This window comes from Panthera onca, chromosome B1 (genome assembly GCF_046562875.1).
Source record: "Panthera onca isolate mPanOnc1 chromosome B1, mPanOnc1 haplotype 2, whole genome shotgun sequence".
NCBI classification, from domain to species: domain Eukaryota; kingdom Metazoa; phylum Chordata; class Mammalia; order Carnivora; family Felidae; genus Panthera; species Panthera onca.
In genome coordinates, this window is record NC_138342.1 from 176983288 (window position 1) to 176998004 (window position 14717).

General features: G+C 39.9%; 1 protein-coding gene across 1 annotated transcript; it reads right to left on the minus strand.

Moving 5' to 3' along the window:
• Nucleotides 1–2065: 2065 nt before the first annotated feature.
• On the minus strand, nt 2066–14489 carry LEPROTL1 (leptin receptor overlapping transcript like 1). Its single transcript, XM_060653150.3, has 4 exons — nt 14356–14489; nt 7196–7271; nt 5305–5491; nt 2066–4352 (listed from the first exon to the last, which is right to left on the minus strand). The coding sequence occupies exons 1-4, from the start codon at nt 14369–14371 to the stop codon at nt 4236–4238; spliced, it is 396 nt and encodes a 131-aa protein (XP_060509133.1). The 5' UTR covers nt 14372–14489; the 3' UTR covers nt 2066–4235.
• Nucleotides 14490–14717: the final 228 nt, after the last annotated feature.

The window sequence follows — 14717 nt, forward strand, 5'->3', positions numbered from 1 at the left end:
ACAGAATACATTGATCAGCCAAAAGAGAAAAAGATACATGTGACATTAAATGCCACACTATAAATCAAGATGACTAAATTGTTAAACAGTAATGCTCTTACAGAGAGAGATGAAAATACTGTTTCCTTCTATATTATTCTATTTGATGGTTTCTATGGCTGTGAACTGCAACACTTCCTCTTTCACAGTATTAGCCATTCTACTGGCTTCTAAAACAAAAATTCCTGATTTTTCCGTCAGTACCGCAAGGAATACAAACAAGGAAACAACTAGAATCAAAAAAGGAACGTTTCATGGTCACATGGTTTTAATTTCTTGTGACTTGTGTAAACACCTTGGGAGTTTGATGGTTTTATTCCCTGATGGGAATTTACAAGCTTAACAATATCTGAGTTGTTGTGACTGCAGGGCATGGTCCTAAACCCAAGGATGGATTCAAATAATCTTCAAGCGACTGGAAGTAAAATATACAGTACAGAGTGTCCAGTAAAAGTGAACTGTAAAATTGTCTTTAGATCTAGACTTTCTGCAACTGAAAACAAATGGCGAAGAGAGATATAAGCTCTCAGAAATCAGTTAGGGGCTTACTCAAGTACAAGGAACTCCTCAAGTTCGGAAAGTGGAACTGGAAGGCTTCTCTTGTGGCACAGCAAGTCACACCTCCGTGTTCTCTGTCACAACCCCCGTGTTTGGTGTACAGTTTACCAGCTACAGTTTTTTAAAAAGCCTTTTCAACAGGAAGAAGACTCGTCACACAGCCTTTCCTTTGTGTAAGAGGTGGGAGCACCTCGCTAGGTCCACTGAGGTACCGTGTGCAGAAACGTTACATTATTGGTTCAGTCCACCTGGTTACCTCATTTTTCTTCCCTGACAACTTTCCACTCTTCCTAATGTACTACAGATTTAGAAAACTAGAAACAAAGTAAGTTAAGGAGAGCTAGGTACAGACTCAGTTGTAAGAAAAGCCAGCAAAAAACACGGTTCTAGAAAAATACGGGTCTGGGGCCATTTAAAGAAGGGGAAATAATTTATGACAACCCTAAATTACCAAGGAAAACGCAAAATGTCTTAATATATTCGAAGGAAGTACAAGAGTGTATGACCCATTTAATACTTTCACCAAAATAAATAAAACAACTGTCAGTTCTTTTTGAGATAAGCTTCAGTTATCTGGAATATTTATTTTACAGGATGTATTCTCTTCCCTGGGAGTGCCAGAAAATTGGGAGGCATTAAAATAAGAGCTCCTTAATCTTCACAAAGAGAAAGGATAACACAGGCTTAATGGAAGAAACAGGATTTTGAATTTCCCACCTATTTTATAAATTATAAAGCATCCTGAGCTGTAAAACGTACACATCACTTAACGGTAACGTTGCATGGCTGCTTGTTAAATTTGACGTGCTGATTTAAAGTGACCTGAAACTTCTGAATCTCATCACATTCAATGTAAATGTTCCAGAGTCTCCTCTAGAAATATGGATTATCTTGACAACACACCCCCCCCCCCAATCATGTTAGAGCAAACACTAAGAAACTATGGTTTAAACTTTTTAAAACATATAATGAGATTATATAATTAGGACAACTTGGGACAAGATTCACGTTTGATAAAAGAGAACAGTACTTTTCTCGAATCACACTGTGCCACACAGATTCTTGCCCTTAACTATTTGAGAGGTTTGCAAAAAGCCAAATGCTCCAATAATGAATGGTAATAAATACACAATAAAACATACGGTCATAAAAAAGGTTCTGAAAATCTAAGAACAGGTACAACCTTGACTTGATTATCAACAGTCTTTTCAGGTCAACAGAATCCTCTATGGCTTTTTTGTAAAGGGCTAGTTAAAAATTCTACTTCCCCAACCTACTTCTACCAATCTATAGCTCAAAATCACAGGGCTTCCTTGCAATATTTACTACTACAGTTTCAATTCTGTTTTGGAAGTGAAACTTCTGCAAGTCTAACATTCATGACTAATATACTGCATTATTAAAATGAGTCACACACTTCAGGAGCCGAAGTGTGCAGCATATTTGCGTTTCAAAAACACCCACAAAGTAACATAGATATTTAAAATCTTTATTGTTTCATCATCAAAAGTTTTCTTTCCGTAGAAGAATGGCAATGCGGTGTCAGTGCATGTTCTATGGAAAATTCACAGCTCAAAGAACTAGCCTAGAGATCAGACAGCACTATGTCAAGCTCGTGTGCAAGACGAGAGACACAATGCTGCCAATGCAACAAGGACACAGAAATATGCGGCTGCTAGAGAAAGAGTCTATGGCCAAGTGAATAGAATAGTCGCAGTGCACCGCACTGATATTCTAGAACAGAAAACGGGAAGGGCCAGAGAGTGCACTTCCTGCAAAAAAAAGAATCAAGTAGATCCCACGCACTGAGTTCCCAACGATATGGCCAGCTAATTCATGCACGCCTGTACCATCCCCTTTAGGGCTACATCACTGTCACACTGCAAGCCGTCTTCAGCCTGCTGTAGAAGCGGGACAGCCACACGCAGGTACCTCATTCTGCTTCCCATCTCACAGCTAGAGTCACCACCTGGGCCTGGCAATAAAACATGTGGACTTTAGGCATCTTTAGTAAAAAGCTGAACAAACCCAAAATGGGTTCCCATTTTCTTCAGAAATAAATTTTATATAAAAGCTGTCATGATCACTCAGTTTTGTCTGAAGGCAAAACGATTTTTATGTAAGTATAGTGAAAAATCACACAAATATCCCAACAAAATACTGTCGGACCAACTTGAACATCTTCGTTACTAGCTCTTGCAAAAGGTACTGATAATTGTTGAAATGCAAATGACCACAACGATTTGATCATGCCTGGTTACTGGGAACTTTTTGGTCAGGTCTTCTGTGTCTGAAGCTGCTATACAGCTGGATTTGGCTACCTTGCATTAATTCACACAATAAGTGCCATTTAAAAGGAAACAGCAGATCTATCATGATGAAATAAAAATCAAAAAAGTTGAGAGGTATACAGGAAACTTGTCTTAAATATTTTTAAATTACATATGATATAACCTTAGAGAGTAAGAACTACAATTACCATGGTCTAAATCTTAAATTGTTAATGCATGACTTATGTGCAAGACTAACAAGTCACTTGTTAATCATGTCAAGGCCTTGCGGGGCAGGGCACTCAGCATGTAGAGCATAGCAAGTACTTTCCAGGTGAGATCAACACCTCTAATTTAAAGTGTTATCAAACTATATTTGGAAAGTTAATTTACCTAATATATACAACGTATAAAATAAGTTAAAAGGAGGAAGCAGGGAAAGGTTTCCCGGTCTAAATGATGCACACTACAACTTTTCCTTATCAGTAGTATGTTCCACTTCACCCACAGTAAAATATGAAAAGGCTGATAGAAGATCAAACATTTCACTTATAAATAGAAAGAGGATTAAAAAAATGGAATTTCAACATCGTTTCTTCCCATAACGCGACTCACTCTATCTATAATAGACATAAATAAAAACCATCTCAAAAATCTGGTTTTACACGCTTACCTTTGAGTTTAACAATAAATTCCTCTAACGACTGAGAAGAAAAGCATTCCTTTGTAGCAATTCCGTAAAATAATTTTCAATCCACAAAACACCTGCTTACTGGCAAAACCAGCAACCTTTACGGAGGGCGTGGGCATTAATACTTGGCCCCTCTGAGGTATAAATGCAGCTATATGCGTACTGAGTGTACAGTCTATAAGGTATGCCAATGGTCTGCATAAAATTGGGAGTGATGTCATCCTGACTGATTGAAAACTTTTTTTTTTAACTTTTTGCAATGGAGGTTAAATAATTTTAAGACAAAAGATGTCCTTTAGCCCAGTAATAGCCAGCAGAAATCTAATTCCTAACCAATGCAAATGGTTATTACATTTTAAAAATGCTTAACATTGCATGTTGATTAAAAAAAAAATAACTAAACAGGGACACATAAATACTCAAATTCAGCAGGACACCACAGAAAGCATACGAGAGATAAGTGTGAAATCAGTCAAGCTTTTCCAAAAGAGAAAATCCTTTTAATCCTTCAGCAAGTCTCTGTGAAAATAGTATGCTTACAATAAAAGTGAGAGGGGAGCACTGAGAACACCCCCAAGAGGCTTGCTGTGCCACTCAGCATCCCTGCCCCATCTCCTGTGCGCGCGGATGGCCGACAAATGACAAGAAGTCCATTTGACAATAGTTCAGTAGTTCCTTCACCACTGCTGCCAGCTGAAGTCATCATTGCTTCCAAAGACCAAGAAAAAGCCCAGGATAGTTGCAAATATGACTGTGTTTCCTGTGAGAACAAGTGCACAAGCTCCCCACTCAATCTAGAGAAATAAGACAGATAAACACTTAAGTTAACAGATGTAGGAAAAACAGAAAGAAAATGAAAAGCAAATCTAGATTCTAGTTCTATGCCAATCATGATATAAAAACAAGCAAGATCTGTGATAGTAACTTTCGCTCTATTCAACACTTAATGGTCCTTCTATATTGCTGTTTTTAATTTGCTTCCTTTAAAAAGACAGGAAGTCATGAAAATGATCATTATTCAAAAGTTAGACTTTTGGATTCTGAGGAGGCAGCAGAGACTTCTACAACTTAATGCTCATGAAGAAATTGCTCCAACTCTTCTTCAGTGAATCTAAAATCTTATCTAGAGAGATTAAATTTAAAGTACCGGAAACGAAAACACACCCATGTACATTCTTTTAAAGCAGTAGGGGGAGTAATCGCCCCCTCCATGTGGAAGGGTGGTCAGTCCCTGGCATCTCTAAGTCCCCAGAGATGGGGGAATGAATCTGACTGGTGAGTCTGGGAGGAAAGACCAGGTATACAGAGCTCAGGCCCTTCTCCTCTTTCACACTTTCCCATGCAAAGAACACACTATCTCCTCAGGCCTTTAATCAGTTACAGAGGGCGGCCTGTGGTTGTTAAGCACTGGGTGAGAGGATGTGTCCACTTCTGAGAGTGAAGAACTGGTAAGCCAACTGTTGCCGAAGACCCCAGCCATGCTCTTCAGTATCATTCTTCCTCTTTTTTTAAAAGTAGGGTTCACACCCAGTGTGGCACCTAATGTGGGGCCTGACTCATGACCCTGAGATCAACACCTGAGCTGAGATCAAGAGTTGGGACGCTGACCCTACCGAGACACCCAGGCGGCCCTCTCCAATATCATTTTTATCAGTTAACAACAAAAGATTATCTCTATCCTTTTTCCTGAGACAATTTTAACCTAGTCTGATGTAAAATCGTTCATAGAAAAATATATACACTTACCAGATGTGCTCTGGCAAATACAATAGGGAGCCCAAAAGCTGAGACAACAATGCCTGTTGTAAGAAATATGGCAAGTTCCTTACAAGCATTACTCATAGCATCTGTATCATCCACTAATCTTCTTGCTATGCAGTATGGAATAGGTGAAAGGATGTAAAAAAACAGAACAAAGAGAGGCCAGTATTGGCTAGAAAAAAAAAATAAGTTAATGTAGTTTTTGCTATCTATGTCATTTTCCTACACATAATATACGCTTTTAAAAAATAAAGACCAAAGAAATATTGCAAGGTTCAAAACAAGACATAGTTTAAAAATAAACAATAACCTGAACACTGAAAATAGTAATAATTAGAATCATAGTATTCCTAAAGTGAATTATGACACAATGATTAAATATTCCTTATGTTAAAAAAATGCTTTATAAATTATAGCAGTTGGAATCAAGGACCAAAATTATTTTTCTTATTTTAGGCTATAAATAAAGAGGCATATGGAAAATATAAATAGTAACAGTAATTTTTAAAATTCAAGATTCATGCCCTTGACTTCTTGATGAATGACAGCCTTCTCAGGGTAAAGCTGGAACATCCCTAAACTCTCGTTAGGTCACTATGAACTCCCAAAATACTGAAATAAAAATGTAGAAAATGAACTGAAAGTAATATTGAAGACTTTAAGTTAGAATATAGAAAATAGATGGCTTTGAATCAACAGTCTAGCTATTGTACTGTGCCAGTGTAATTTCCTGGTTTGGATAATACAACTACAGTTATGTACGACAGCCACCGGGGGAAGCCTGTGTGAAGGATACAGGGGACCTCTCTGTACTATTTTTTTGCAACTTCTTGATAATACATAATCATTTCAACATAAAAAGTCAATTAAAAAAAAAAAGCACAAAAAGTGAAAACTCCAAGCTGCCCATGTCTCCCTACTTTCTCTCTCTTGCTCTCCTAACAACCTTCTTGTGGATCCTTCCATACTTCCACACGGATAAATTTTAACAATATGAATCATTGCACTTTTTCATTTAACAATGTATCTTGAACATCTTTATACATCAGCACTCACAGCTCTTGGCTCCTCCTCATTGTTTTTAAGATTGCCTACTATTTCCATTGATGGACATATTATAATTTAACCATTTCTCTTTTGACAGGCCTTTAGGATACTTCCAGGTTTTTTTGTTATTACAGACAAGATTGTCTTGAACATCCATACTCTCCCCTCACTACACATACCTTTGTAAACATCTGCCAGGAGACCTGTCTGAGAAATTCTAAGTGGAAGGGCTAGTTCAAGGAATATATAGACTTTAAGAGCTACAAGGAAACTGGCTTCCAAGATGAGAGACTACATGAAGCTATACCTCTCCCTTCTCATACACGACAGTGCCTGTTTGCCCCAGCTCTTACCGTCACCAAAGGATTTCATTTAATTTTGAGAGAGGCTGAGTATATTTTCATGCGCTTATTAGTAACTTGCAGTTCTTTTTTCATATTTATTGTTGATTTTTCTATTTAGTTTTATTTTTCTTACTAATCTATCCTATAAATTTTTAAAAGTTCTTTCTATCCTATGGAAAATAATTGCTTACATGACTTTATTTTCTTAGTCAACTGTCTCTCGACCCTGCTTCTGGTATTTTTTTGCTGAAAAGATATTTTAAATTTTCTTGTCTTTAATTTTATTAAGAGATGCTCAAAACTGAGCAGAAGTGCAATAACCAAAAAGTGATTTTTGCACTTTTAAAAAGATTTGTCCTTGGTAAATGAACATTTCTTAGGATTACTTCTACAGTAGAAGCTTTCATTTAAAAAAAAAAACTTAAAGCTTTAAAAGTAGAAAAAATTTACCCTAAAACACTAAAAAAGACAAAAATTTTACATACTTGTATATTGGAAGGGCACATCCAAGCATCAAAAACATCAGCCCAATTGCTCCTCCAAAGGATAAACTAATCAAAGCTGCAAAGTAAATAAAGAATCAAATACACATATTAATTATATTAAATTAATATTATTTTTATTAATATTAATATTAGCAATCTGAACATTACCTGTGATCCCAGAAGCAAAAAGCAAAACACAAAAAACGAATGCATTAAAAGTGATTTATCTTCAAGGGTGCCTGGGTGGCTCAGTTGGTTAAGCATCTTCGGATCATGATCTCATGGTTTATGAGATCGAGCTCCACTTGGGCTGGATTCTCTCCCTCTGCCCCTCCCCCACTCATACTCCTGTGTGCATGCACACTCTCTCGAAATAAACACTAAAAAAAAAGTGAGTTATTTTCAAAAGTGTAAGTTATCCATAGTTTCAAAATAAGTTTTTTGGGGTCATCTTCAAAGCAACATAAAGCAACACTGATTTTCAAGGCCCTGACCTATTGTGGGCACACCACCACATTCCCTCATTACTGTCTCCATTTCTTCTTTTCTTCTTTTAAATTTATTTTTGAGAGAAGGAGAGACAGAGTGTAAGCAGGGAAGGAGCAGAGAGAGAGGGAGACAAATCTGAAGCAGGCTCCAGGCTCTGAGCTGTCAGCAGAGAGCCGGACGCGGGGTCTCAAACCCGCGAACCATGAGATCATGACCTGAGCCGAAGTTGAACGCTTAACAGCCTGAGCCACCCAGGTGCCCCACTGTCTCCAATTCTAATGAATATCCTAGCCTCCCAGATCAATGCTCTTCCAGTCATTAGTGTTATATTTACTCCACAGATCATTACAGTTTGAAAAACAGGATGTGGAGAAACTCTGCTTTCTCAGCTTTACTAGACTTTAGAAACCTTATCAAATGGGAAAGTCTCTCATGATCAGCTCCTGCTTCTTGCACATGCACCCTCACTGTGCTCAAAACTAGTAAAAGTATCCAAGGATACTGGTAGTTAATAATTTTAGTCAACTAATTTTGGTCTACCCATGTGTCTGGAGGCACTTGAGACCATAACACTGTTTCCACTGTATTTCAAAGACTATCTGCAGAATTCTTTGGGATGCTTCCTAAAAATGCCAATTTGTGGGCCACAGCCCAGGACTCTGAAATTTTATCAAGCACCCTGAAGATTTCCTAAGAAAATGAAAGCTTGAAAATAACTGTCTGGAAAAGGTGGAATGTCAGGGGTTTTCTTAATCAGTTTGCCAAGTGAATCCTAAACGTGAGCTAATGTTATATCCTTTAATGTCCTCTACATATCTTTATAAAACAGTTAATCTGTGTTACCTTACATGGTTTCAAAAGTTACTCAGATGGCTTCCTTTCCTCCAAAGTTGACTCACAAAGACTGGGGTGGGGGTGAGAGGAAGAGAGAGCTGCTGTCGGTTGAGCAGCCGGTATGTACCTGGTGCTTTAAATACCTGATTTCATCTTCTCCACAGTTTTATAAATTTGCAGTTACTAACTCTTACAGATCAAGTCAGAGAAATTTCAGGGGAGTATTTAGTTATTATTATTTTTTTGTTAATATTTATTTATTTGGAGAGAGAGAGAGCACGTGCAGGCAGGGAAGGGGCAGAGAGAGATAGAGAGAGAGATAGAATCCCAGGCAGATTTTGCACTGTCAGTGCACAGCTCGACGCAGGGCTCAACCCCATGAGCACGAGATCATGACTTCAGCCAAAATCAAGAGTTGGACACTTAGCCAACTGAGCCATCCAGGAACCCCTAGTTTTAGTTTTTAAAAAATGTTATCATGGGGGTGTCTGGGTGGCTCAGTCGATTGAGTATCTGACTTTGGCTCAGGTCATGATGTGGCAGTGTGTGAGTTTGAGCCCTGCGTCGGGCCCTGTGCTGACAGCCTGGAGCCTGGAGCCTGCTTCAGATTCTGTCTCCCTCATTCTGTCTCTCCCCTGCTCATGCTCTGTCTCTCACTCAAAGGTAAATAAAAACCCTAAAAAATTTTTAAAAATGTTACATAGTTTACAAAACTATAGCTAGGTTTCCTCCCGTAATTTCCTACATGTTAGAAAATGTGCAGGATAATGGGTACAAGCCTTCTTTGGTATCACTTTTTAAGATATCACAAGCTACAGACACATTCTATAGGTGAAACACAGTTTCTAAAATTAAACACACACACATACACACACACACACAAAGCGTTGTGTTTTATAACTTTTTTTTACTATATATTAGTAAGTAGAAACAACTTTCTTGAATAGGCAGTTTATTAGTGGCTTAGAATTAAGCAAAGATACGAATGATCAATTTATTTTGAGTTCTATATAACCTATATTTCTGCAACTGCACTGGCTAAAAGAATAACTTAGGCGTTTTTTGTTTTTAATGCAGTCTATTAACCTTAACAGAAACATTAAAATCCAAAAGAGCTGGGGGCGCCTGGGTGGCGCAGTCGGTTAAGCGTCCGACTTCAGCCAGGTCACGATCTCGCGGTCCGTGAGTTCGAGCCCCGCGTCAGGCTCTGGGCTGATGGCTCGGAGCCTGGAGCCTGTTTCCGATTCTGTGTCTCCCTCTCTCTCTGCCCCTCCCCCGTTCATGCTCTGTCTCTCTCTGTCCCAAAAATAAATTAAAAACGTTGAAGAAAAAAAAAAATTAAAAAAAAAAAAAAAATCCAAAAGAGCTGTAGAAGGACTAAAAGTTACCAGGACAAAAGCTAACATATATAAACCAAAATTAACAGTAAAGGGGTTAAATGCTGCTCAGTACTACTGACAGCTTTCTCTGAATTAAAATGGTAAGAATTGGGGTGCCTGGGTGGCTCAGTCAGTTAAGCGTCTGGCTCTTGATTTCAGCTCATGTTTTGTGAGACTGAGCCCCATGTCAGTTCTGCGCTGACAGTGCAGAGAGCCTGCTTGAGACTCTCTCTCCCTTCCTCTTTCTCAAAATAAATAAATAAACGTTAAAAAATAAATAAATAAAATGGTCATAATCAAGGACATCCACTTACGTGGTAGGTCGGCAGATTTGGTTTTCCCTTAGATCACCGATGCAGGTCATGTAAAACCTGAACACATTTACTTAGTCCATAATACCATTATATTTTCAATTACAGAAAAAAGGAAAGAAAAAAGCCTACACTTTTATTTTATAGCAAGTGAGGAACCTCAAATTTACAATGGAGTGAAATGTAAACTGTGAGGAAAATATTGAGTTTGTCATTTGTTTTGTTCAATTCAAAATAGGTCCTCAAAATCTGGCCCTGCTTACTCTCCTGACACACTCACACCAGGCTATTAGCCCTTGTACTCTGCACGTCAATGACACTGGCCTTTCCTCTCCTGGCAATCAGCAGGCTCCTTCCCCCACAGGGCCCTTGTACCTATTGTCCTTCTACTTCAGATACGTTTTCATTCATTCATTTCATTCAAGAAATATTTACTGCAAACCAACTATATAACAGGTGCTGGAGATTATTTATGTAAATAAACCAGACAAGGCCCTTCCACACTCATGAAGCTTGTATTCTGGTTTCATTCCCTTCCTCTTTCCTCCAAGTGAACTCGTCTATGTCCTTAAGATCTCAGCTCAATCGTTTCTTTCTCGGTGAAGTTATTCCAAACCTCCTGACTTGACCAATTCCCCTTATCATATTCATTCATTCATTCATTCATTCAACAAATATCTACTGAGCACCTGTGTCACACACTGTTCTTGATACTAGAGATAAAGCAATGAAAAAAAAAAATCAAAGCTCTTGCTCCATGAAGCTTACATTCTAACAGGAGAACAAAATGGTAAAAAACCAAAAGTAAGCAAATGAATGTCAAGTGCTATGAAAGAAACCAGGTAGAGTAAGAAGGTGGAGCGCTTTTTGAGACACAGTGGCCTGGAAAGGCATCGCTGATGAGGTGACATCTGAGCAGAGATTTGTATGAACTGAGGAACTGAATCATGAGGATTTCTGGGGGGAGCGTTCCAGGCAGAGAGCCATGCATGTGCAGAGGCTCTCTTGCCCTGTACACATCCCCTTTGCTCAGTTATCACAGCTATAATTTTATATCAATTTGTATCTGTCTTTCCTTGCAAGCTGTTAGCGCCACCACAGCAGGGAAAGAGTTTTTCTGTTGTTGATGCTCACACCCCAGCTCTCAACACTGAATAATAAATATTTGTAGAATGCATAAAAGGAAACCAAGGGGAGAAAAAGAGAGAAAAGGACAAAAGGGAAGAGGAGGGGAAGATCACACCAGAGTAAAAACAGCACATAACTGAAAGTCAGAAGACAATGGGTCCCTAGACCCTACTAGCCATTTACTGCCTACATCATAATATCTGAATGTCAGTTCTTTCTTCTATGAGAACTGGATTAGATCTAAAATGCAAATAATTCTGAGAACACTAAAGATATTTGTTATAAGGCATGCTAAAAAAGTAAAAACCATCTCCATTTTTAAATAAATTTTAATTCCAGTATAATTAACATACAGCGTCACATGAGTTTCAGGGAACCATCTCCACTTTTTCAATGTAGTTGCCAAACAGCTAAATTCACCACTAGAAATACTATATAGTAACAACTTATTTATCCAGAATATAATTTAGAATCCTGGAGGAAACAAGGGTCACTAAAGAGACAAAGCAGATGTCACAAAGCCTGTACACTAAATCTACCATTCTTTATAAATAGACCCTTAGGCTCCTATTCAGCCGACATTGATTTATTCATTTTTGTGATTCCACTGTTGTGTGTGAATTTCAGCAAAATAAAAAAAGAATTTTAGGTCATATATGTTCATTTATAGTATTTTTTCAATAGCAATTCATATAGCCAGAACAAAATTAAGTGAAGAGTAACTTTCCCCACCCAGAAATGATCACTGTTACATGTAACCTGGGACATAAAATTTTCTAAGTTTGAAGATCTTGTTTCCCATATTGAGACAAATGAGAAAGAGGAGGCAGAACTGCACATAAGCAAGATCTGCCCTCTGACAAGAGAAAGGAGACTGAAAAAAAATTTAAATCAGGCAGAAAAACCTCAAAAAGCATACTGGTTTATGGTAATCTTGGCCAAAAGGCAAGTAGCTTTACTACTTGATGGTCTCTGGGGGGTAACTCTTTTATGACAAAGAACAATTATTTATGTTCTTATCAAAAAAGGAAGTCTAAATTTTTTTGAGTACACTCTTAAAAAGTTAATGAAAGATTTCTTTTAAATAAATAGAAAATGAAAACAAGGTAAGATTCGAGTATCAAAAAACTTCATGTGACATCTCACTGCCCAGTCATACTGGATATAATAAAACAAAAACAAAAACAATGGGGTTAAATTGCTCAAAAGTGTTCTCAAAACTTGTGAAGTTTCTCCAATCTTATGAAATCAGCAACTAGGCTGATTTATACATAAATTTCATCATTCGTGTATAAATGGATGCCCCAGATGACACATCAATAAGGCAAGAATTTATACTGTAAATGAGTGATGAAACATTTGGAGGGCAAAACTTAGATGAGTCTAGTTTCTACTCCCAAAGCCTCTAGGCTAGGGATGATGGAACAGTCCAATTATTTAAACTCTCTCGAGACAGGGTGTTGATTCTGTGATTACAAAGAAATTAGAGTAGCAGGGACCAGTTCCCTAACCTGGGAGTTGCTAGAAAAATCTAACACATAACCAAATAATATGGCTTAAGAAATAAGTAATGGTCTCCAATGATAGCAACACTCCTGCTTAATATAAAGATAGCCCAACAGAAAGAAAATATCCTGATAAACAATCATAACAATCAAAAAATCTTATTGAAACCAAAAGTGTAAGTACAATTCCATCTGTGGCACTTTCACCTGATTCATATTTTCCTAGATTCGGAGAAGGAAATTACAGTTATTTTCCTACAACAGAGACTCCCTACGTTTATGACACTGAGGAAATGGGGAAGAACTAGGAAACTGGCCACATCCTTAAAACCACAGCATTCTACCCTAAATGCCTTTCCATACAAGGATTCAAAAAGGTCTATTACAGTTCAAAAAACAGATCGAAAAATTATCTTTGTTGCTCAAATTACCAAGTTTTATATCGGAAATGAAATGTTCTCAGACATTAAAAATACACCAGAAAGAGTAAGAATGTGACTCTGGGAAAGCAGTTCAATAAAAGTTGTCCTGAAGGAAATAAATTATGCAGAAAAAAACACTATCAAAGTTCTTCATTTCCTGCATGCCTGCCCCTTCTACAATTCGCAGGTCAGGAAACCAACGTAATTCGTGGTCAAAAAGTTGAAAATGTTGTCAATGGTATTTCTAATCACACTGACAAAATTACCAAACAACTGGAAAGATTGCAACCTTCCTTATTTCTAAAGGAAATATACGAATAAACCAGTAATTTTCCATGAAGTTTTAAACTATTTTATTAAAAAAAAAAAAAAACCCCAACTGAAACTTTGAAATGTAAAAGCCTCAACGTGCAACTTGTGGAGAACAGGAGCACCTCGGGGTCGCTCATACGGTCTAACACTATCGGAAAAACAAAACACAATCAAAACGCATCAGTTTTTGGAGTCAGTGAAGCTTCGAGCACAGGTCCTGAGAGTGGATATGCTGGCCAAGGCTCCGGAAAGAACCGTCCCCAAGTCCTTCCAAGGCTTTCCGGAGGGACTCGGTTCGGCTCAGCACCCCAAGATCGCACTTGTGCCTTTAAGCGGCAAATGACACTGATTTCACGTAACTGGCATCTCTAGCGGCCTCATCCCCCTCAAAACCACTCTCCGCTCGCATCTCTCGCGGATGCAAACTCCTGCAAAACGTGTGGGATGCCCGAGGCGCTGCGGGACTCTCGCAGACCGCGGACCACTTCATTCTTTGTACGGGGGCCGATGGGTGGGACAGAGGCTGCCGAGATCAGCAGAAAGCGGGCGCCGACGGTGAAGCCGCCGCGCCCGCCGGCCTTTCCCGGAGGGCGCCGCGCCCAGCTCTGCTACGAGGCTGCGAGGGCGGAGGCGGGGGTCCAGGGGCGGGGGGCGGCCGCCAGCGCGGGGACCCCGCGGCGCGCGCCGGGGCCGGGAAGGCGGCAGGCGGGGGCCGCGTGGGGCCCCCTCCCCCCCTCGGGCGGTCACCCAGACCTCCGGCGCCCTGCGCCCCAGGCCCACCTTTGATGCCGGCCATGGCGGTGACGTCGCTCCTGGCTCCAGGATCTGAGGCGGCGGCGGCGGCGGCGGCGGCGGCGGTAGCGGCGGCCGGGAGATCCGAGACGCACGGCGGCGGCGGCGGCGGCGGCGGCGGCTGCCAGACAACACCCGGAAGTGCACGACGCAGCACTTCCGCCGGCGACTCGCGCCCGCGCGGGGGCGCGGGGGGCGCGCCGGGCTGGGGGCGGTCGGGCAGGCCGCCACCTTCCCTGCTTCGCTGCCGTGCGGCTCGCTGCGGTCGCCGGCGTTCAGTCCTCGCCTCGGTTCCATGCCCATATTCCCCTCAGGCTCGGGCGAACTCCACTCCGAAGCCTTCGTCGCGG

Bases quoted from the DNA above. Each gene is read 5' to 3' on its own strand.
- LEPROTL1 (XM_060653150.3), bottom strand. The intron at 5,492-7,195 runs GTATGTAAAATT...TTTTTTTTCTAG, and splicing joins TGTGCCCTTCCAATATACAA to CCAATACTGGCCTCTCTTTG. The intron at 4,353-5,304 runs GTAAGTGTATAT...TTATTTCTCTAG, and splicing joins TATTTGCCAGAGCACATCTG to ATTGAGTGGGGAGCTTGTGC.